Raw genomic sequence first — 22,866 nt, forward strand, 5'->3', positions numbered from 1 at the left:
CAACTGCGATCTTAGATGGTATTTTTGTAGCTACAAAGATATCTCATTCAAAGCAAAAAAGAAAGAGAGAGGAGGAAAACGACATGTGAGGGGAATCTCCAGGAAAAACAAACTTTATTCGTTTCCTTTTTGCACTGAAATGGCCATCGGGTGAGCTGCAAGCAGTGAAACTTCTTGGAAAATTCTGCAACTGGCGGCAGCAGGGGCTCCTGAAGCTGGCAGAATACAGCAGCTGCAACAAAGATCAAAGTAAAAGCTCTGAGGTGAGGGGGACAAGTTTCGCTGATAGTCATTTGAGGCAATGTAAAGGCTCTTTGATCAAACTACGATGTTTAATAGTGCACAGAATACTAATTTTGACTAAGGCTGTGCTTAAAAATGAGTCCTAATGCTCATAGTCATTTGGGACTATTTCCTACTTCAGAAGCACACTACTTTTACTTCTGCCGCACCACAACTGACTGCACTTTCTGTGGAACAGAGTATAGTGTTTTCTGCATAAGTGTAATTCTTGTTTAATCAGTCCAAGAATAACTAGAGTGATTTTAAATAATGTTCTTAAATGACAACATTGAGTGATCACTAGCTAGATATAAGGTTTTCAACAACACCTGGAATAAAAAAAGCTTCTCTCTTCAGTCAGAAGACTGCGACCTATCATGATTATTCTTCACACCACTTTGTGGTTCAGTGGTTAATGAGCTGTTTTAAAACAGTCAAAGAGGCCTTTGGTTTCCATGTGCCTATTTTAAGTGATGCTCTCCATGAGTGGAAGTAACTCTGTAACAGTCCAATCCAATCCACCCTACGTCCAGCAGTGACCACCACGCAGATTCTCCAGGAAGCTTACCAGCAGGGCTTGAAAGCAAGAGTCCTCCTCCAGCATTCTGAGATATGCTACCAGTGAACATAGTTCTGTTTTAACCATCACAGCTAATAACCATTATCTGAGAACATCAAGGCAAGCATCCACCCTCACATTCTTAATAAATCTGCATAGGAGTGAATTGTTTAGGAATATATTGGTCAGTCTCAGATCAGAGGGTCTCAGTGTATTTTACATGACATAAGCCTATTAATTTATTGTTATTTATGTAATTTATTTATTTTATTAAATTTCTATGCCGCCCCTTTCCTTTCAGGCATTTTTATCTCACCTTTCATTAGGAACTCATTTGATCCTCACAAGAACCCCATGAGGTAGGTTAGTACAGTTGCCAACCTCCAGATAGGCCCTGGAGAATTATGACTGATATCCAGACTACAAAGATCAGCTTCCCTGGAGAAAATGGCAACTTTGGAGTATGGACTCCATCACAGCACCTGTCTGCTCAGCTCCCTCTCCTTTCCAGATTCTACCTCCAAATCCCCAGGGATTTCCCAACCCAGAATTGAAAATTCTATAAGTGAGGAATTTGAAACTGGTCATAGCCTAATACTATAACCATTGCACAACTTTGGCTGTGATCATTTTAGTTGTTTGTTTCAGTACACTTTCCTAATTCCATGCCACTTTTCAGCCTAAAAGAAGCGCCCCCCCCCCCCCGCTCTGTTCCCCAAGTTGCAGGAATTTCCCAACTTAGAGTTGGCAATTCTAACTGCTTCAGATACAGGTGCTGTGTAACTACCACTGCTTTCTTCCCTCCACTGATGAAAATGTCTATTGATTCCTTCCTCCTAGTTTGATATTGGTAGAACATGGTTTTAATAACTAACAACAGTGAGCAACTTTACTGCTGTATTTTGAATTCGTGAAAGCAGTTGACCTTTTAAAAGGTGTCATATGTCAATCAATCTTTATAGAATCATAGAGTTGGAAGGGTCCATACAGGCCATCTAGTCCAACCCTCTGCTCAATGTAAGAATATCCTAAATGCATCCCTGACAAGTGTTTATCCAACTACTGCTTGAAGACTGTCAGTGAAGATCTTTGTAGTCTCTTTTACACATCATCTGACGTGCGTGAACTGTTTACTCTCAGGTTTTCATAATGGTGGTCCCTATGCCGTGAAACAGTCTTCCTGAGAAGATCAAGGCAAGCATCCATCCACACATTCTTAATAAATCTGCACAGGAGTGAATTTTTGTTTGTTTTGGCATTTCCTCAGTAATCCCTTCTTTCTGTTTTAGTTGTTATTTTTATATATTTTAGCTCATGTTTAATTGTTTTAATAATGTAATTGTTTTTAAATTGTTTTTTTTATGTGATGTTATTATGTATGTTTGAATTTGTTGGCTGCCTGGGTGGCTCTGGTGGGAGCAGAAAGGCATGATATAAATGTTGCAAATAAATAATGGTAAACAACCTCAGATATCCACTTGCAAGTTTGTACAGATACTCATTAGGTTATGGAAGAAGCAGGTGTGTGTGTGAAAAGAAACCACAATATGGATTCAGAAACAAACAGCCACTGCTGTGAAAAGAGCAGCTAAACATTAGGAAGAACTTCCCGAAGGGCTGTTTGACAGTGGAATAATACACTGCCTTGGAGTGTGGTGTAGTCTCTGTCTTCGGAGGTTTTTAAACAGGCTGAATGGCCATCTGTCAAAGGTGCTTTGATAGTGTATGCCTGCATGGCAGGGGGTTGGACTCAGACTTGATGACTCTTGTGGTCTCTTCCAACTCTATGATTCTATGAATGGACTGAAGCATCTCAGTGCAGGATCTGTCTCTTATTCTCTCCCCCCACCAAAGAATCTGATGCAGGGCAGTGGATCTGCTGCCCTATAGCAGTGGTGGCGAACCTTTGGCACTCCAGATGTTATGGACTACAATTCCCATCAGCCCCTACAATTGGCCATGCTGGCAGGGGCTGAAGGGAATTGTAGTCCACAACATCTGGAGTGCCAAAGGTTTGCCACCACGGCCCTATAGGATGATAATGGCCAGAGTTACACTGCAAGTGATAGCCTGCAGGCACTTACTTCTTTGACTCTATCTATCTATCTATCTATCTATCTATCTATCTATCTATCTATCTATCTATCTATCTACCTACCTACCTACCTACCTACCTACCTTCCTTTTGCCTATTTGATCAGCTTTGCATGTTTGTAATCAGCTTCTATTAGCAGTTCTACAGCACAGAACATTCATCATCACGCTAAGGGGTGAACTATTTTGAATTAAATCTCTCTCCACTTTCCCCACAAGTCTGTATAAAAACGGACTCTATATTAAGTGTGACAGCCTGGCCTGAGCCTGTTCCTGCATCCACTCATACTGATGCCATTTTATGAAATTTGTTTCCATTTCACTTTATATCCCTAACTCAATTTCAAATCAAGCATTGCTTCATCTCTTCAAGGTCACAAATGAAGGCTACTGTCAGGAAATATTGTTTGCAGCTGGATTTTCACCAGCCCCAGTTATTTTTAATATGCCTTTTTAACAGATTGTTGAAGAAAATGAAAAAAAAAAGACATCTTCTTCCATTTCCAAATGAATCCAGCCTGCTAGAGAAGATGGCACAGGGGTCCTTTGGAATTAACCCTCCCATTACCTACCTCTTCATCATTGGTGTAGAAAGCACCACTGTTTGATCTGAAAATTATACACAGTCCAGTCCTTTTAACTAAGATTAAGTCATTATTCACAAACCACAGAGGCTGCCATCTTCTGCTAAAGACCTATGGCCAATGCACACGCTTTTAATCAGCGTTTTGCCTTTTCATTCTTTCTTCCTTCCCCCTCCCCTTTTATAGCAGTTCATTTCTCCCAAGCTCGAGTCATTATCTATTGCCTAGAACAGGAAATCCCAGCAACCCTTGTTCTTCAATTAAAAGCAGAACCTCAGCATTTGCTGTGGAAAGAAAACACAAGGTGCATCTGCCATTTATTTTCACATAGCAAGATCATGAAGTGCAGTCATGTGACTGATTTTAAATATATGCAGTTATCACTCATGCTATTCATAAGTTCCAATTCAATGTGTTGTCCTTGTGCACCCTTCCTCCTCCCATGTCTATGCTGACCTGTTGTCTAGACATGAACAGGAAGTTCTGTAATCAGCCATGGTTGTCAGGTCCAATTCAGACTGGGACTATGGTATGCAAATAGAGATGGTGGCCATGTTGCCAATTACTCCCATTCTTTGCTGGTGCTTCACAGATTGAGGCAAGGTTGCACGCAGCATCACTTCTGGTGCAAAACTTGAAGTGATGTCATCTCATCAGGGCAACTCCTACAACATTGTCCCCCTGTGATATTAGCACTTCTGGGTTTTTCTCCAGAAGTGACATTGCACATGTCCCTATTTCCTCTTAACAAGTTGCCTGCTACAGCTGGCAAACTTATAAGATGTGGGGGCTTGAGCCTTCCTCCTTGCTGCTATTCCAATGTGATGCATACTCAAGGAACAATTTGTTCCATTGGAACAATTTGTATGTAACCCCAGTGGGTTAAGTAGCAGCTTCTCCAATTGATTAGAAAAACAGTGTGAAGGAAGGTCCTCTCCCCGTATACCACAGTCCTGATCCAAGCAGGCTCTCCTCATCTGGGAATTTAATTCCTCAGCCCAACCAGTTGGCAAGACCCAGTGTTTATTGCAGGGGCGGTGGGAGAGACACAAGAACACTGAACTGTTACTCCTGGGGTTTTTATTGGAATTTCAAGAGAATGTACTGGGCATCACCACAAAATGTCTGCCATGAGGGGCCAGGGCAATCACAGAATTGGGCTGTTCCAAGCCATCCTCCAATGATGAAGGTGTCAGTCTCTGAATAGGTGTCCTCTGCAGACCAAAAGGTGAAGCCTCTTTAGAAGCACCCCCACTCAATAGAGGAAAGCCAGTACCCAAAACAGATGTTAAATTGATAAGGTTGAAAAGATTCCTGATTACTATCAAAGAAGTATTTATGCTGTTCTGTAACGCATCCAAAAATCACACAGTGCTGCTTGAGAGATGGAGATGGGATACCTTTTTCTGTCCACTCCATCAAACCTGGTTGCCATTCTTTCTTATCTTCATTAAGCATTACACACATAGAACTGCTTGTGACAGCAAGAGAGGTAATTGATTGACAGAACTGTGGAACTGAATGAGGAATCAGTGCCGCGTCTAGTGCTAAGTCAGAGAAATTAAAGGCATAGGTGTTGCAAATTATCAAATTCCCTCTTGCAAGAGATCTGCCAGGTTCCATCTCTCTTAAGTTTTAGGAAAGTGTCCAAACCTGATTTTTCACTCAGTCTCACCCATCCCTACTTATAACCCCCATCCCTCATGCTTTCCCCCCATGCCTTTCCCACGACTCCCAGCATAGAAGTGATGTCCTCTGTTTTTCACCAAGGAAAAACTTAGTTGGATTCAACACAAAATATGCTTATATTGTTCCTATTGACTCATGCAGATTTCACTGACCTATTTAGCTTCTAATCTGCTGTTGCATCAATATACATAGTATTTATGGCTATTTATTATAACATGTGCACTGCTTCCTCATGGCAGGAATTTTCTGGACCATGTCGCAAGCATAATGACCACCACACAGGAAAAACAGACAAACTGAGAAAAAACTAGTGACAAACCAGCCCACATTTTTTTAAATGGAAGAGTATCATAAGTATGCCAAATTCAAAAGTTTGACAGCAGCATCATGCCTGAGGGAGCAAACCGTGTCAATTCAAGACATGCAGCTCAAGTATGGAATGTGAGGATAAAAACATTAAGAGATTTACACCATCTGGGATAAGGTTTCACTTTAACTGGGAGGGAATAGTGAACAGAAAACAGTGTTTAGCAAAGATGTATCACTGAGTAGAAGCACCAGATGACTAGCAAAATACTGATGAAGATGAATGCACTCTTGCCAGCTAAAAGCAGGTCAAGTGTCAAGAATTTATCACTTTCCCCTTAGAGTTAAAAGGAAAGTCATGAGATCAGAAAAAAAAATCAAGATAGAGTCAGCAAAATGTATTTCTACAGATGGATGTGGGACACCATTGGCCATGGTTCAGAAATTCTATTCATCTTCTCCTGCCCAAAAGCTTATGTTTGTATCAGTGGGCCAGATAAGGTTATTCTGCACACCTCATAAGAAATGAAGCACCAGCATAATCAGAGCTGGGAAAAATTAACCCACTTCCAGGTAAAGGCAAGCTCCCTGGCAAGCACTGGATCACTGCTGACCCATGGGGTGATATCACATCACAACATTGACTGGGCAGACTATGTTCACAGGGTGATTTGCCATTGCATGGGTACACATTTTACCAACCTTAGAAGGATGGAAGGCTGAGCCAACCTTGAGCTAGCCACCTGAACACAACTTCTGTCTGGATCAAACTCAAGTTGTGAGCAAAGCTTCGACTGCAGTACTGAAGCTTACCACTCTGTGCCACAAGGCTATTTATTTAACCCACTTCTAGACCAGCAGAATTATTTGGTATTTACTTTCACAGAGGAACCTTCTGCTTCACTACATGAATATATTTATCAATAAATACCATAACCTGTTACAGCACTCCACCAGGCATTTACATTAATATTACATCAAACATCATCTTCTCAACATAAGAGTCAGACATTTATCAGGCAAAATCTTAACTTAATTATAGAACTGTTCAGTCTGTTTATTTGGAATGTGGTGTAAATCCTGCAGATTTAAGATATATGTGGCTGCTCTGTCCACTTATAGAAAGTTTCTGGAAGAATGTATTCCTGGCAATCATACAATTATGATTATGAGATAGTAAAATATTCAAAAATACTTCTCCTGAGTCTTCTAAGGAAGTCAATAAAAACAACTCATGATATTTTAACAGTTAAAAGAGTCAAGACAGTGACTAACCAGCTTCACACAAGCACAGGATGACTATAGACAATAAACAATCAAAGGGAACAAAGGCCAGGCTACTTCTATTCAGATGCCTCACCTATTGACCTTGCTATCTCCATTGTTACTCACATGCTACACTTGTTACTCACTTGCCAGGCCACTCCTATTCAGATGCTCTCACCTATTGACCCTTACTCACAGGTGCATATACTCCACTTGCTCTCCTTTCCTACTATCAGATCCTCCGAAGATGCCAGCCACAGATGCAGGCGAAACGTCAGGAGAGAATTCTGCTAGAACACAGCCATACAGCCCGGAAACCACACAGCACCCCAGTTAAAAGGCTTATTGCTAATAACTGGCCAAGTGCTAAGAATCTGAACATCAACTCACAGATAAATTAAGGTTTGACAAATATTTATATTTTCCAAATTGACAGAACTTCCGCAGCTAAGAAACAGGAGATAATTTAAACCATCTTTCATAATCATTGGCAACCCATTATTGATTGTATACATTTAAAATATGGATTAAGTATTTTATTTGCTGACTCTATCTCCCTTTTTAAGCAAATGTTAACATTTGGTTATATAATTTTTTATGCTTTTTTGTATGTGTGTGTGTATGTATGTGCAGCAGTGGTGTAGGAGGTTAAGAGCTCGTGTATCTAATCTGGAAGAACCGGGTTTGATTCCCAGCTCTGCCGCCTGAGCTGTGGAGGTTTATCTGGGGAATTCAGATTAGCCTGTACACTCCCACATGCCAGCTGGGTGACCTTGGGCTAGTCACAGCTTCTCGGAGTTTTCTCAGCCCTACCTACCTCACAGGGTGTTTGTTGTAAGGGGGGAAGGGCAAGGAGATTGTAAGCCCCTTTGAGTCTCCTACAGGAGAGAAAGGGGGGATATCCAAGTCTTCTTCTTCTTCTTCTTCTTCTTCTTCTTCTATATATGTGTGTGTGTGTGTGTGTGTGTGTGTGTGTGTGTGTGTATACACACACGCATACACACTTGTACACACATATATGTATAAATACGTATATATACACACACACACACACAGTATATATAGGTATATATTATAAGTGAATATTATGGGATTTTTATAAACAAGAGCATTTTTAAAATTCCATGTATTTATACTTTAAAAAATAAAATTAAAAAAAAGTATTTGAAAATTTCTACAGGCAAGTTCACACGTGCACAATTTTTTACCCAGTGAGTGACAGTATGACAAACTCCATGCACAACTGCATCCTCCAGGGGAACTATTTCTTTGTTTCACTTGAGTCTGGGCACACTTTCAGCTGCCAGGGATCTCATGTATAGTAGAATAGAGAATTGAGTAACACAATCCAGGTGTAAGTCTGTTTTCTACCAGCAAAATAGAGCAACACTGAATCTCAATTGGTGTAAAATTTAATTCCAGATATGAAAAACAAGCAAAGCTTTAAGAGTAAAACCAGATTCTATTTTCATCAAAGGGATCTTTGAAACATGTCTCTAAACACACATCCATTTGTCTACTGTCTGTTTGAAGGTCTTAATGCAACAGAACACTTCAAGCAGAGATCTCAGGTATTTTTCTTTCAAACAGTAACTAGACATGGAGTCAAATTACCATAAGGACCAAAGTGCAGAGGGAACAGGTTTTTTAACCCTTCCCTTTGCATCAGTTTCCCAAACTTCCAAAGACAGCCATTTCGAGCTCTTATTTAGCCTATTGGCAGACCACAAAGACACCATATAGTGAAAAAGTAACTTCACATCTGAATTTGGAATCAGAAAAGAGTGCAGAGATGGCCATTTGACCCTTCCTATCACCTGGATGCTAGAATGTAAAAATGCTTCACCCACTGAATTACCAGCATTTAGTCTTAAAAAATAGTTGCTTACGGGTAACTAATGTGGCCATCTGTATAAACACATATACAAACTCAGTGCCTATGCAGAAAATTTCTGGAGGTCAAGATCTATCTAGCCCTTCAACGGAAGAGATTTTGCTTTTGTTTATGCTTTGAGGGACAAAGGGTGAATTATCCCAATCATTCATTTCATGTTGGCTTGAAAAACGTCCAAAACAAGGATGATACCTGTGAAAAAGGAGGGTAGATTATGTGATTGTGGTGATAACCATTTGAAATGGAATTGTCCCAGTAGTCTCAGTTCTTAGAACCACTGGTACCTGCTGCTAAGCTAGGCTTCCAGGTTTCAGGACTTAGAAGCTAATTTCCACTTTGGGGAGAAGCCAAACACTTCATGTAAAGTGCCAGAAGCAGATAGAGGCTTGCAAAACATGTTCCAAAAGGGAAAGTGACAGTTCCTGTATGCCTGCTTTGTAAACTTTCAGCAAGGAGACCCAAGACTTGACCTTCTGTTCTTCTAATAATAATCATGACTGATAGCGGCAAGAGTTCAAATGGGGAAGCAGGGAGAGAGACCCCTCTTCCTTCAAGGGAAGGGCAGAATTTGTAGATGTTAACCTTAGATCACTGTTCTGTGCATGGGCCTGCCCAAGGATGACAGAGAAAGCTTACCCACACAAGACCCTGCCAACTTCTTTCTACTCCCTTCTTTGGGCTTGTGGATGCCTGTGACTACAATAACATTGGCCAGCGTTAACTATCTCTAGGAATCTGAAGCAGGAGTTCTCCCAGTCTTTGAAGTACTTGGGCGCTTTGTACTTTGAAGTACTATTGGTAGACATCATTGCCATCTCTTGAGTGAACACATGGCTGAAACATACAAAGTTTCGTGCCATATATGAGGAAACCTGAGAATCCAGGGATGGATGCATAAAGGATATTTTGCACCTGTATTGAAATGTACTTAACTGGCAAGAGAGAATTAGAGTATGAAGTACAATAACCCACACCCAGATCCTGGAAATTCACATCCTTTGGTTCTATTTTAGAAATATTTTTACCTTGCCTTTCTTCCATGGAAATGAAATACATAATACGTCTAGAAAATCTTCCATCCAGACTCTGATCTGACATAGACTTTCTTAGCCTTAGTAACGCTGCTGCACCAGATGCTTCCAGACTTTGTCAGTGGAAACCTAGCACTTAAAATTAGTGTGAAGGTTTGTGGTTCAGATCCATATTTTGTGGGGGTCAACACTATCACATAAGGGGGAAAACTACTCAGCCTCCGCAAAATTAGCCAATGCCTGGCTTGAGCTATACACTATAAGATTTGGAGCACCCCCGTAAGATCTTTTTTTAAGGATTTGTAGCCACAGCAAACAATATAAGGTAACAGAACAACTGTCATGAAAAGGAGCTATGTCTTCAAGCAATGTTACTGAGCATTAAACATAAGCAGGACATATCAACTTGATAAAAATCATTGGACAGTTGTATGGCAATAGAGGCATGTTATAACAATATCATTCTTCTTCCCAACATGGCTCCCACAATAAAGACAAGATTAGCAGTGCAGATTTTTAGCAAACTCAATTTTTGATAGGACAGGCACAAGATACAAAAGCTAGGCCACAACAGACATTCCCCGCTGTTTTTTTTCAGACAGCTAAGCAGTTCCCCACCCCAGCCTTTTGGAAACTATTTCTAGAGGTTACCGTTCCAGACAGATTTTCTTTCTAGTGTGAGCGACCAAAAATGGGACCATATTACAACAAAAACTACACTGCTATGTTTACAGTTAGGTAGAAAATATTATCAATGTAAGTGATTCTTACATTAAATTATCTTTTAGCATGATCTTAATTGTGGTCCAGTTCATCTGGCACCAGGATGAGAAGAACCTACACTGAAGCCTAAAGGAATACACAGCCTCTGCATCCCACAGGAACAGGAGGGAGACAGAGATGGATTTTTGCCAAAAAGAAATGGTATGAAGTGTGCCTATACATGACAAGGGGAGCAGCTGTCCTCTGAATCCCAGCAGGAAAGCAAGTACTTTGGATTACTATCTCTGCATCTTGAGATCTTTGGGCCTCGCTAGCTGGTCAGTATCTGTAATGCTCTGGTTTGAAGGGACCCTCCTTTGGCAAGCCCAGGTACTTGGCCTGCTTCTCGCTCAGCTTTGTCAGTTTCACACATAGTTTATCCAAATGAGCAGCAGCTACAGCTTCATCCAGCTGAAAGAAAAAATAGGGGAATAAAAATTAGGACCATCTACTGATCAAAGAAATCAGAGTTCATAAAACCCATGTGGTGTAATGGGTCTGATTAAGTTTTTATATACATGTATATGAACAGAGAACAATTCTAGAAAGACACGCTTGCTTTTAGACGAAATGCACATGCATCGCAGCAGCAGATACCTTAGAAGAAGCACCAAAATGCCTCAGGTAGAAGAGTGGAAACTTAAAGTACATTATTTTTATACAATGGAAAGAATGGCACATCAAACACGTAATTTGCCACAAACAGAACTGGGAGTTGTATTGTCGAAGGCTTTCATGGCCGGAATCACTGGGGTGCTGTGTTGTTTCCAGGCTGTATGGCCGTGTTCTAGCAGCATTCTCACCTGACGTTTTGCCTGCATCTGTGGCTGGCATCAGATCCTCCGAAGATGCCAGCCACAGATGCAGGCGAAATGTCAGGAGAGAATGCTGCTAGAACACGGCCTACAGCCCAAAAACCACACAGCACCCCAGAATTGGGAGTATTGGACAAGTTACATTAACTTGACAGATAGAGTACATATTGTTACTACGGTATATTAAGTTTAAATCATCCTGTAAATTAAGATAGAGGATAAGAAAGGTAGATGTATACTAAGATGTATTACTAATGGACATGGGGAGTTTAGCTTGAATGCTGTTTGTATTTGCTTTGTGAGTTCATTATGTGTGTATTGTTGAAGCATAATGTTACAATATTTGGTATGTACAGTATATAATGTGTTCTTTATATCTCCAAAATTTTAATGAAAATTAATATTGTAGAACAAAAAAACACAAGAGGCACCAATTCTTACACAAGAGAAAATAAATGTTTTTTTTCTTAGATGCCTCACAGTTTTTCCAAGTCCTTTAATTTATAAAAAAAGTTTTGTTGCATGCTTAACCAGAAGAACAGTAGGTTTTTAAACCTGATTTTCACTACTGTAGGAGTCGCAAAGCAGCTTACAATTACCTTCCCCTCCACAACAGACACCTTGTGAGGTCAGTAGGGTTGAGAGAATTCTGAGAGAACTGTGACTAGCCCAAGGTCACCCAACAGGGTACATATGGAGGAGTGGGAATCAAACAGATTGCTGTGCCTCAAGACCAATTATGCTGTGTAGGACCTCAGTAAGTATTTAGAGAGTTAACTTTGTTCTTCTCTGTGTACCTGGTACTGCCAAGCTGTAATTCTACTTGATTTTAAACATCTTTCTAATGTTCTCAATAAAGCTCTATTTTGGTTTTCAAGTGGTATGAGTTTACTGGCCAGACCCAGATGTGCTTGGTTATGTTACTGATAGAAGCTGGCCTTTGGCAGTGCCGGGATCTGGTCCCTTTCACTCAGGAGTATTGCAGAGTGGGCAATCGAATACAGTTCTCCTCAACTCTTAACCACTACACTGTGCTGGTTCTCACCAAAATAACCTTTTTCTTTTTAATCTAAAAGTATTTTAATTAATTAAAAAATTAAAAAGACAAAGAGACACGAACACTGCTTTGTGGTGCTGTGCTGTATGAGCCTGGGCTGCATGTACTCAGCAACAGCCCTGTACACGGTCATAAAACATTACTTCATACAAAGTTCGGCATCCTGAGAATATCAGCTTTCTTTCTTTCAAGAAGGCTAGTTTTAAAGATTAACCAGCATTCTTAAAAGCTCATCATTCCTTATCCATGACAGTTATATATAAGCATAGTCTCAGAAGAAACAACTGCAACAACTTTCTGGGATCACTTCATTCCACTATTAAATGGGTGCCAAGCTTTTATTAAGGGAACATTATTAGGAATAGCTGCAAAAAAACCAACCCAAGAATTAATTGGTAAAGAGAATAACAGACAAATTGAACACTGCAGAGCAAGAACGTAAATCGACTAGATTAGAAGTAAAAAGAAATTTAAAATAGAAAAGGGAACAAGAGAAGGGTGTGCAATTTCACCACTATTGTTTATATTGGCATTGGAAATATTAGCTACAAGAATAAGGCAAGACAGAAATATCATTAGTATAAAAAGGATGAAGAAGACTATAAAAAGAAAAGGTATGCAGATGATGTGGTAATTTCAGTTACCAAACCTAATAGTTCTTTAAAATATGTAATGGATCAAATCGATGGAATTTATTGTGGCTACAAACTGAATAAAAATAAGATTAAGATATTGTAACTGAATGTGACGAAGACAGAGAAAGAAGAACTAAGAAGGTAATGGTGCATATTGTCACCAAAAAGACAATCAAATATTTGGCAATAAATGTAGCTATACAAAATGGCAATCTTTATGAAGAGAATTATCAAAAGGTCTGCTTAAGCATAAATGAAGACACACAGAGATGAGAAAAGCTGAAAAAATTGTGGCTAGGAAAAAATATCAAAAGTGAAAATGAATATTTTACCAAGACTGATCTTATTTCAAACATTATCAATTCACATAGAAGGAGCAATTTTAAGAAATTGGCAGAAGACTTTAACCAAGTTTATATGGAATGGGAAGAAATCAAGGCTCAGACTCAAGTTACTGCAAGATGAAAGAAAACAAGGTCTTACAGTACCAAATATTACATTGTAAAGACAAGCAGCAGCTTTAGTCTGGATACCAGACTGGATCATTGCTCAGCAAAAAATAAGCTTTAAATTAGAAATGATGAGCATCAAAGAAGGACTTCATAACTAACTGTGGGTAAAAAAAAGAATGTAATGGATGATTCAAAAACAAGTTACTGATAAGTCACATACTTTAAGGGAGAACTTATTTTAAAAAAGGTTTCTTTGTATAGGGGGAGAACACCCCCTATCACTTCACCACTGACATCCCCTGTCAACCTCTACAGTAATATCAGCACCAAGATGAAAATAGATAATTTAACTTATGAAAGCATGATGGATAAACGAGGAAAAATAAAGTCTTGGCAAACTATTAAAGAGGAAGGAAAAATATGCCCTGGTGTCAGATTCCCCATTTAGATAATAATTCACTTGATGAGTTCAAGGCTTTTATTGAATCCCCCCCCCCCCCAACGGCCCCATCATGACACCTGGTTATTATCATCAAACAGTTTCATCATTGAAATAAATAACAGTAAGAAAAGGGATGATATTGGCGGGGAAATGTCTTTTGAACAATTAATTATCGGAGATGTTGTGGGTTTTCCAGGTTGTATGACTGTGTTTCGGTAGTATTTTCTGCCAACAGATCCTCTGAAGATGCCAGCAACAGATGCAGGCGAAATGTAAGGAGAAAATGCTACTGGAATACAGCCATACAACCCGGAAAACCCACAACATCTTAGTGAAGTGGTTCTCAACCTGGGGGTCGGGACCCCTTTGGGGGTCAAATGATTCTTTCACAGGGGTTGCCAAAGACTCTCTGCATCAGTGTTCTCCATCTGTAAAATGGATAAATGTTAGGGTTGGGGGTCACCACAACATGAGGAACTATATTAAAGGGTCGTGACATTAGGAAGGTTGAGAACCACTGTCCTAGTGATTCCAGCCATGAAAGCCTTCAACAATAAATTATTGGAGATTCAAAATATTTCCTAGGGAAACTTTATAAACTTTTATTACATTATGATACTGAAACCAAACAAGTAAAAGAGTGCATGATAAAATAGATGCAAAATTTTGGAGAAATTTTAAGTATGAATCAATGGGGAGAGTCTTTGGACCAAAGAAATTAAATGTATTGAATGTTAAATGTTAAGAGAAATATAAAATGTTCTTTAGATGGTACATTGCACTCAAAGATATTGCTAAAGCTAACAACAATTTAATGGAAAATGCTGGAACTGTCAAAATACAGATGCAACCTTTTATCATATGTGGTCGACGTGTAAAAAAGTAAGGAAATACTGGATTATGATAATGATTACATGGAAAAGATAATGCAAATTAAGTTTACATTATATCCTAAAAGCTCATTGTTAAATATTTTGCCAATTAATGTACCAAAAGTGTATAATGAGTTGTTTAAGTATATGGTGACAGCTGCTAGAATCGCACTGACAAAAGATGGAAAGCAGAACCACCTCCAGATCTTACAACATGGATGAACAAACAGAATATGCAACAATGGTGAAGCTAACATCCTTGATACATAATAGGTCACCTACAGAATTTAGAAAGAAACAGAATGTCTTTTTGGACTATATAGCTATGCCATGCCAGCAGGGGCTGATGGGAATTGTAGTCCATGAACATCTGAAGCGCCAGAGTGGAACACCCCTGATATAGATCAAGGACTGGGACAGTAAGTAACAACAATCGTCATGTGGATCAGAAAAAAACCTATATTTAGATCTTTTTAGGTTAGAAAATTTTAAACAGAATTTTTGATGACGCGAGTTTTAGATATCGGCAGATGTAAGTAAGCTCCACAGACATATAACAATGCTCCCTGTAACAATGCTCATTTTTAATTCTCTAAATTCTTTACTTTAAAAAAGTAGATTCTGAAGCTTGGAAAGTGCAGATAAGTGAAAGCGTTAAACAGACGAGTGGATTAAAGGTCCTACATTCTCCAGCTGCTTTATGGTTAAAATGAACATAAAGATGTCTGACATCTCTCTCGAATCTCACATAGCTTTCCTGTAGAAAGATCTGTGCCTCAGCTAATGTGTAGGACTTTCCCCGCATCATCAGTGAATGGCTGCTATCATGTAACAACTCAACCTGTCCGTGCACAGATACCATCTCTTATCATATCCTGCCATACACTAAAATGCTTCAGAACTTTAAAAAGATGGTATAAGCTGAAAAGCTGTCCAAACAAGTACATGTAATATGCCTTACATCAGAAGAAAAAAACATTTTCCTATTATCATTTCTGAGGAAGGAAGGAAGGAAGGAAGGAAGGAAGGAAGGAAGGAAGGAAGGAAGGAAGGAAGGAAGGAAGGAAGGAAGGAAGGAAGGAAGGAAGGAAGGAAGGAAGGAAGGAAGGAAGGAAGGGACAGACCTTAGTAAAACTTACTTTCTTTGGCAGGATATGGACTCCTACTGCATATTTGCCAGGATTTGTCCAAAGCTCTATCTGTGCCAGCACTTGGTTGGTAAATGAGTTGCTCATGACAAAGCTAGGATGACCCATGGCACACCCCAGGTTCACCAGCCTTCCTTCTGCGAGAAGTATGATGTGGCGGCCATTTTTCAGTGTGTAGCGGTCCACCTGAATGGAAATAAAAGCAATGAGACTCTTGTGATTTCTAAGCAGTTAGTCAGAACCTGCAAAGGAGCAAGGCGGATCACAAGACTGCCAGATGGTGTGCCTGAGAAAGGCAAGAGCGATAGCTTCTGTGGACAAACAGGCAGAATCCTTTAGCAAAAGTTTTTAAAAGTCACTGCAGAGATGGAAACATGTATTTGAAAAACTTCATCAAACACTTGTATGTATTTAGCACATTTTTCCTTGATAACAAACATCATTGTCCTATCCTCAATTTTACTCTCACAGTAACTCTGTGAAATAACTTAGGTTAAAGCCACCCAAAAAGTATTCTAACACACTAACCACTGCTCCACATTGGAACAAACACACACAGAGAGGAGCCTTACTCCCCACTGCCTTTTACTGACAGAACTAAGAACTGAAGGCTGGTGGTACTGTTGTGTTTGCCCAGCAATTGCCCCTGAGACAGAATTTGTTTCTTAAAGCAATAGGCACTGCTTCATCTTGGAGAACAGGAGAGCTGCCAGAAGAAAAGTATGGCTGTGATTATAACAGCCAGCATGGATTTCTCAAGAACATGTCAGACTAACCTTATCCTTTTTTTTAAAGTTACTACTTTGCTGGTTCTGGGGAATGCTGTAGACATAGTTTATCTTGATTTCAGTAAAGTTTTTGACAAGATTCCATGTTGACAAGTTGGCAAAATGTGGCTTGGATCCTACTACAGTTAGGTGGATTTGTAATTGGTTCAATTGGTTCAGGCATGAGAAATAGAGTTCCTTAGTGATCTGTCCTGGGACTTCAACTCTTTATAAGTGATTTGAATGAAGAAACAGAGCAGATGCTTATTAAATCTGCAGGTTATACAAATTGAGAGATGTAGCAAATATGGCAGAAAACAGAGTCACTATACAGAATGATCTTGACAGGCTGGAAAACTAACAAAACTGAAACTAACATTAATTTCTACAGAGAAAAATGAAAAGTCCTGCACTTAAGTAGGAAAACTCAAATGCATAATTATAAGATGGGGAAGCTTGTCTTGGCAGTAGTACATGCAACAGGGATCTAGGAGTCTTAGAAGACCACATCCTGAACATGAGTCAACAGTGTAACATGGTAGCTAAAAAGGCAAATATGATTTTGAGCTGTTAATTAAAAAAAGTATAATATCCAGATCATGTGAAGTGATGTTACTGCTATACTCTGCTCTGGTTAGACCTCACCTAGAGTACTGTGTTCAGTTTGGGGCACCACAATTTTAAAAGGATGTAGGCAAGCTGGAATGTGTGCAGAGAAAGGCAGTGAAGATGGTGAAGGGTCTGGAGACCAAGTCCTATAAGGAAAGGTTGAAGGAGCTTGGTATGTTTAGCCTAGAGGGGAGATAACTGGGGGGATATGATAACCATATTCAAGTACTTGAAGGACTGTCATATAGAGGGTGGTGTGGAGTTATTTTCTGTTGCCCCAGAAGAAAAAAGACCAAGCTTAGGTCCCAAACAGACTAGAAATCCAGGAACACTGATGTAATTACTAAATATTCCGATGTAATCAGGCATATCTAAGGGGTTCTTGAGAAAGGTTTCTGGAAATATCACCAGAACTTATAAAAATAGTGCTAAGTATTTAATAGGCCTGGAATAGTTAAAATAATGTGCATGCTCTGAAAGCATTCTTTACCTAGCTATTCTTGAATACATAGAATTATGGCTTCAAACAAGTTGGAAGGGAAGTGTTGAGATTTGCATTCCAGTCGATTTTTCATTTATTTAAATTTTAATATAAGGATCACAGAGAGTTTGCAATATTTCTATTAAATTAAAATTTTAAACAATTCAGAGCTAGTAATTCAAAGCCATTATGGGAGGTAATGCCTACAGCACAAAAAAGACATCTGGGCAACATCCTAAAAAGAGGTGAATTCCTCTTTTCACGTTGCACACCCAAAATAAGATGTCCAAGGGACGTTTTAACAAAGGCACCTCTCACATTGTTTCTGCACAGCACAGGCACCGGAGGGAGAAAGAGGCCTCTTCCCACCAGACTATTTAGCACTCTGGTCAGTTTCACCCTCTGCTTTCAACTGATATTTTGTGGGCTGCAGAAGAGATTTCCCTGCCTCCACTCGCTGCAGGTTGCCCCAGGACATTTGCTCTGAACGCTCTGATCCTGGGTGCCTCTTCATCCAAAGAGTACATAGTTGTACTCAGTTGGTTGATTCCAACAATACATAGTTTTTCTACTGTTTAAAATTTTCACTGAGCTATCTTCATAGCTACGTGGACACAGATCCAAGAATCTTAGCCGCTAGAAAGACTGGTCTACTGACCAATGAAAAGCATTGGGTGGACCTGCCTGCCATGGACCAACTTAAAACTAAGTCAGTATGTGGTGGGCGGGACAACCCAATGCCTTTCAATGAGCAGCAGACCAGTCTTCCAAGCAGCTAAGATTCTTGGATCTGTGTCTGCGTAACTATAAAGACAGCTCATTGATTTTTTAAAAAACATATTTTATCGTATTTTGTAAATGACGTACAATCATGTTCATATAATGAAATGCTATATCTTCCCCCCCTTTGTAACTGATCGTAACCCTCGAATATATGCAATGTAATTATAAACAATATATACAATAAGTATGTACAATAATACTATTGGAAGAGTTCAACATACTACTATTCGATAATGTATATCCTTTTTAAAGGAAAACTATGCATTACCAGAATCAGCAAACTTATAACTGCTTTTCCTACAAAATCAGACAAAAAAATTAAAGCTTGCTTATGTCCCTTCAAATGTTCACAAATTCACCATGGGGGAAAAAAATTGTTTGTGACCTGGATATATAAAACTTGCTTGCTCCTTAAAAGTAGAAGCAGGCTACTTCCCTCATTATATCAGTGATAAGAACCAGAGGAAGTTCCATACTGGATGCCTCTTCAGCAAACATAGCTTCTAGATCTGAACTTAATATTTTTGAAAACTAACAATCCAAGCCTCCTAAAACAAACAGAAACCTTCCAACAAACCAAAAGAGGTCTGAAAGCAGTTTTAAAGGACATTTTTCAAATGAATAAGGCCTGCAGGAAAAAAACTCAAAAGCCTAACCCCATTAGAGTGTAGTCTTTTCTTTGGAATTCTATCATTCTGGTTCCACTCAGACATTGTTACACTCTGGTTACTTTTGATTACTGGCACTGAACATCAGGATTTCAAAAGTGGCAGGACAGTTTTTAATGACAGGTTGCTTGAAGGGGGCAGAGCTGTTTCAGATGGGTTCTTATCTTTATCATGCTCCCAGCATCTGGAACGTTTCAGAACTGGTTAGTGCTTTTTGTCTTGGGGGGGCAGGGGAGGGGAGGGGAGGGAGAAGTCCCACACATTCCCATCAACAAAGTATGACAGGGTGTCTTTGAGAAGCTCCAGGTCTGCAGCTACTAACAAACAAATGAAAACCAGTAGCTGTTGAACATCAGAAGAGGACAAGGTGGAAATACAGGCTCAAACCATAAAAACTCAGACGTTTTTGTCACTACAGCATAGAACAACCCATACTGTGAATGTGTTAAAAAAGAAGGCAACTGAGAATAGCTGCAACAAAACATAATCATGTGCAGGCCAGTTTCAGGCAGACCATACAAGCCAGGCAAGCTTTCTGAAGTGAGTAAGTTAAACCATGCCTAAAATGTCAAGAGCAGAGACCATTGAACTGAAGGTGTGGGGATTAACACAGGACTTGTTGCAGGGCTTGATCCTCACTGTTTAATAGTTTAGTCTGTGCCAGGAACAATAAATAGAGGCTTTGATGGTTTCTATTTCTGCCTGCCTGAAAAGCCCAACACACACCAGCAGTTTCGTTCAGTTCCGTAAGCAGGAGTGGATTCCATCTGGTCAGGCAATTGGCCCTTCTAGCCAGGTATCTGGAATTCTGACAGCCACCTCTTCCCAAAAAGTAGAAGAGTGGAGACACTTCTGCCAGAAAATCAAACAGTAACCATTTTTAACCCAAAATTTTGCATTGATTGCTGTATTTTAAAGAGTTTTTAGCATTTCTAGTTATTGGAGCCTAGATTATTTATTCATAATTTGTCTTTTGTTTATGTGCTCCATTGGGTCTTATTGTCGTATGTTATGTTGCACACCGCCCACAGCCTTTTGGGGGAAGGGCAGTATATAAAATTAATAATAAATAAAAATAAAAATAATCAGGAAGACAAAACTTCAAGGAAAAAGTCAGAGGCTTCATTTCTACAGAAATTGCTACCTACGAAGTCAGTAGCTCTGTGGTAAAAGATTGCACCTATGTGCTCAGCTCCTGGAGCTTCAACCCTTGAAAAAGGCAGCTGGTTTCTCTTTCAGTCTGCAGGTACGTAGTTGTAAAAAGAAATAAATAGGAATATCTAAGTAAATTCCACTCATTTTTTTCTGCAAAAAAAAGTTATCTGTTTATCCAGTGATCTGCTCATCTGAAATTCTGAAAAGAGTTGTTTCTATTATCACTTGCTTCACCAAAGATTAATTAGTTACTGTTAACTCCTCTCCAGTTTTTACTATGGTACTCCCTCCTATGGTAATCACTTTCTGATCTGGAGGAGGAGGAGGAGGAGGAGGAGGAAGAGGAGGAGGAGGAATAGGAATAATAATTTTGGATTTATACCCCCCTTTCTCTCCTGCAGGAGACTCAAAGGGGCTGACAATCTCCTTGCCCTTTCCCCCTCACAACAAACACCCTGTGAGGTAGGTGGGGCTGAGAGAGCTCCGAGAAGCTGTCACTAGCCCAAGGTCACCCAGCTGGCGTGTGGGGGAGTGTACAGGCTAATCTGAATTCCCCAGATAAGCCTCCACAGATCAGGCAGCAGAGCTGGGAATCAAACCCGGTTCCTCCAGATTTGATACACGAGCTCTTAACCTCCTACGCCACTGCTTGTCATTATATCAGCCTGGCTCCGTACAAGTGTGCACCACACTTCTACCCTCCAGGATGGGAGAGGAAGAACCAGGTCACTATGTTGTGCCACCCTTGATGTGGGGGTGGGGGTGTGTGTGCCAGTTTCCAATCACACAGGCTGCAAGATACCTTTGGAAATGTACAGCTGTTGAAGAGGGCATATGGTACCCCGCCATTCTATTTAACTCTTCCCTTGATCAGAGCAGACACAAGGCACCCCTCCTGCAATACTTACAGAGACAGATTAAATAAAAGTACAACCCTTTCAACTCTGATAGTGGTCAGTCACCCTCTTCTATGACTTGGTCTTCCCAAGAACCAAGTATCTGCTTAGAAAAAGAGATCTCAGCTCAAGATGACTCACCTGAGGTTTAATGTTCACAGTCTCTGCCGCATTCTCATTCAGCCATTTCACATCAATTTCCACATCAAAGTGCCCGATATTACAGACAATGCTATCATCTTTCATCTGCTCAAAATGCCTAGAACAAAACAAGAATCTCCTTTTCAGGAACAGCAATTCATTTTATCCTACATTTTGAACTGTTTTCCTAAAGAAAACTATAGTTCAGGTGAGAAGGAGCTCACAGCCCTAACCTTGATTCCAACCACTCAGATTAGTAGCTTCATTGCCAGCTACAAGGCCAGCTTCATTGCCAGCTACAAACAGACTGTTACAAGGGTAAAATCTACTGTGCCAAATACAGTGAAGTCTTAAATAAATGCTCAAAAACCCATACTTATTGGATCTGCTCCACTGCCCCTGGAAACCAGGAAAAATCTCCATATTGTCCATTATTCCCAATAGTTTATCACTCTTTCAGCAAGCCTTTACTGGCATAGACAGCAGTACAACAATAATTAAAAACGGATTAAAAAGTACATACAATACAGGAAATACATGTTAGGTGGAAGGAAATCTACTGGCATTTAGTAATTTCCAGGAGAAAGTCTGCCACTATCATACAGAGAGAAGGATCAGGGTTGCCCAACAAGTAGTGTAATCTAATTAAATCGGAGAGATGGGGTAAATGTAAAGGAGTAAGATTCACATACTTGGATCTGATTTCCTTGAATCTGAGGCAGTGAAGTAATTGGTGGGCCAGAGATTCAACTGACCCATTGTTACATGGGCACAATCTTTTAGCCTTTTCTTGCTTATTAAATCTGCCATGTGACAAGGCAGAAGGCATAACATTAAACCTGGCGAGCATTATGGCTCTCCTTTGAACAGGGTTTATTAAGCAATACAGGTAGTGTGCCAAATGGCCCCATTCAAATGGGAGAGAAAAATACAGGGGGGAGCACATTTTCTTGGCTGCGGTGATTAGGGTAGAGAACTCTCTATCCAATAGTTGACCTTTTAATTTCCTATAAGCTTCTGAATAGGGCAAAGTGAATCCACTGACAGTCCAATAGAGGCCATTTTTTCTTCAATTATGGAAAACCTGGGGTTGGAATGGGTGTCAGAGAGCAGACGGTGGACCAGGGAATTACAGTCCAAGAGAAAATGAATTCGCAGTCAGAATCTAAAAGTCCTCAGCCAAGCGGCTGACTCCAAGGAGTTTTGACCTAACTCCAGACAAGGGGCTGCATAGGGCACGCAATTTGGGAATCCAGTTATGAAAAAATTTGGATTGAAGAGAATTCAAGGATTGGTTAATAGCTTGAATCCAAATTGGGACTCCATAAAGCAATCTCGAGGCTTAATTCTTTGGCATTGAAAAATTTTGATGGCAGGAGGGATAAAGGAGTGGCCACTGCTGTAAAAGAAACGTGAGTAATGCTGACATACTGTTAGATGTAGCTAGGAGAGCAGCCTTCCTCTGGGTTGCCCATATG

At 39.9% G+C, this 22,866-nt stretch overlaps 1 protein-coding gene across 1 annotated transcript in view; it reads right to left on the reverse strand.

The window, feature by feature from the left end:
- Positions 1–8,174: 8,174 nt before the first annotated feature.
- Positions 8,175–22,866, reverse strand: part of AHCY (adenosylhomocysteinase) — a 36,988-nt gene continuing 22,296 nt past the window's right edge. The window contains exons 8-10 of the mRNA XM_048498031.1: positions 21,389–21,506; positions 15,880–16,074; positions 8,175–10,878 (exon numbers count right to left, since the gene is read on the reverse strand). Of these exons, the coding sequence (XP_048353988.1) occupies positions 10,747–10,878; positions 15,880–16,074; positions 21,389–21,506 (445 nt within the window). The 3' untranslated portion in view covers positions 8,175–10,746. The remainder of the gene's footprint in view (positions 10,879–15,879; positions 16,075–21,388; positions 21,507–22,866) is intronic.

This window comes from Sphaerodactylus townsendi, linkage group LG05 (genome assembly GCF_021028975.2).
Source record: "Sphaerodactylus townsendi isolate TG3544 linkage group LG05, MPM_Stown_v2.3, whole genome shotgun sequence".
In the NCBI taxonomy this organism is placed as follows: Eukaryota; Metazoa; Chordata; class Lepidosauria; order Squamata; family Sphaerodactylidae; genus Sphaerodactylus; species Sphaerodactylus townsendi.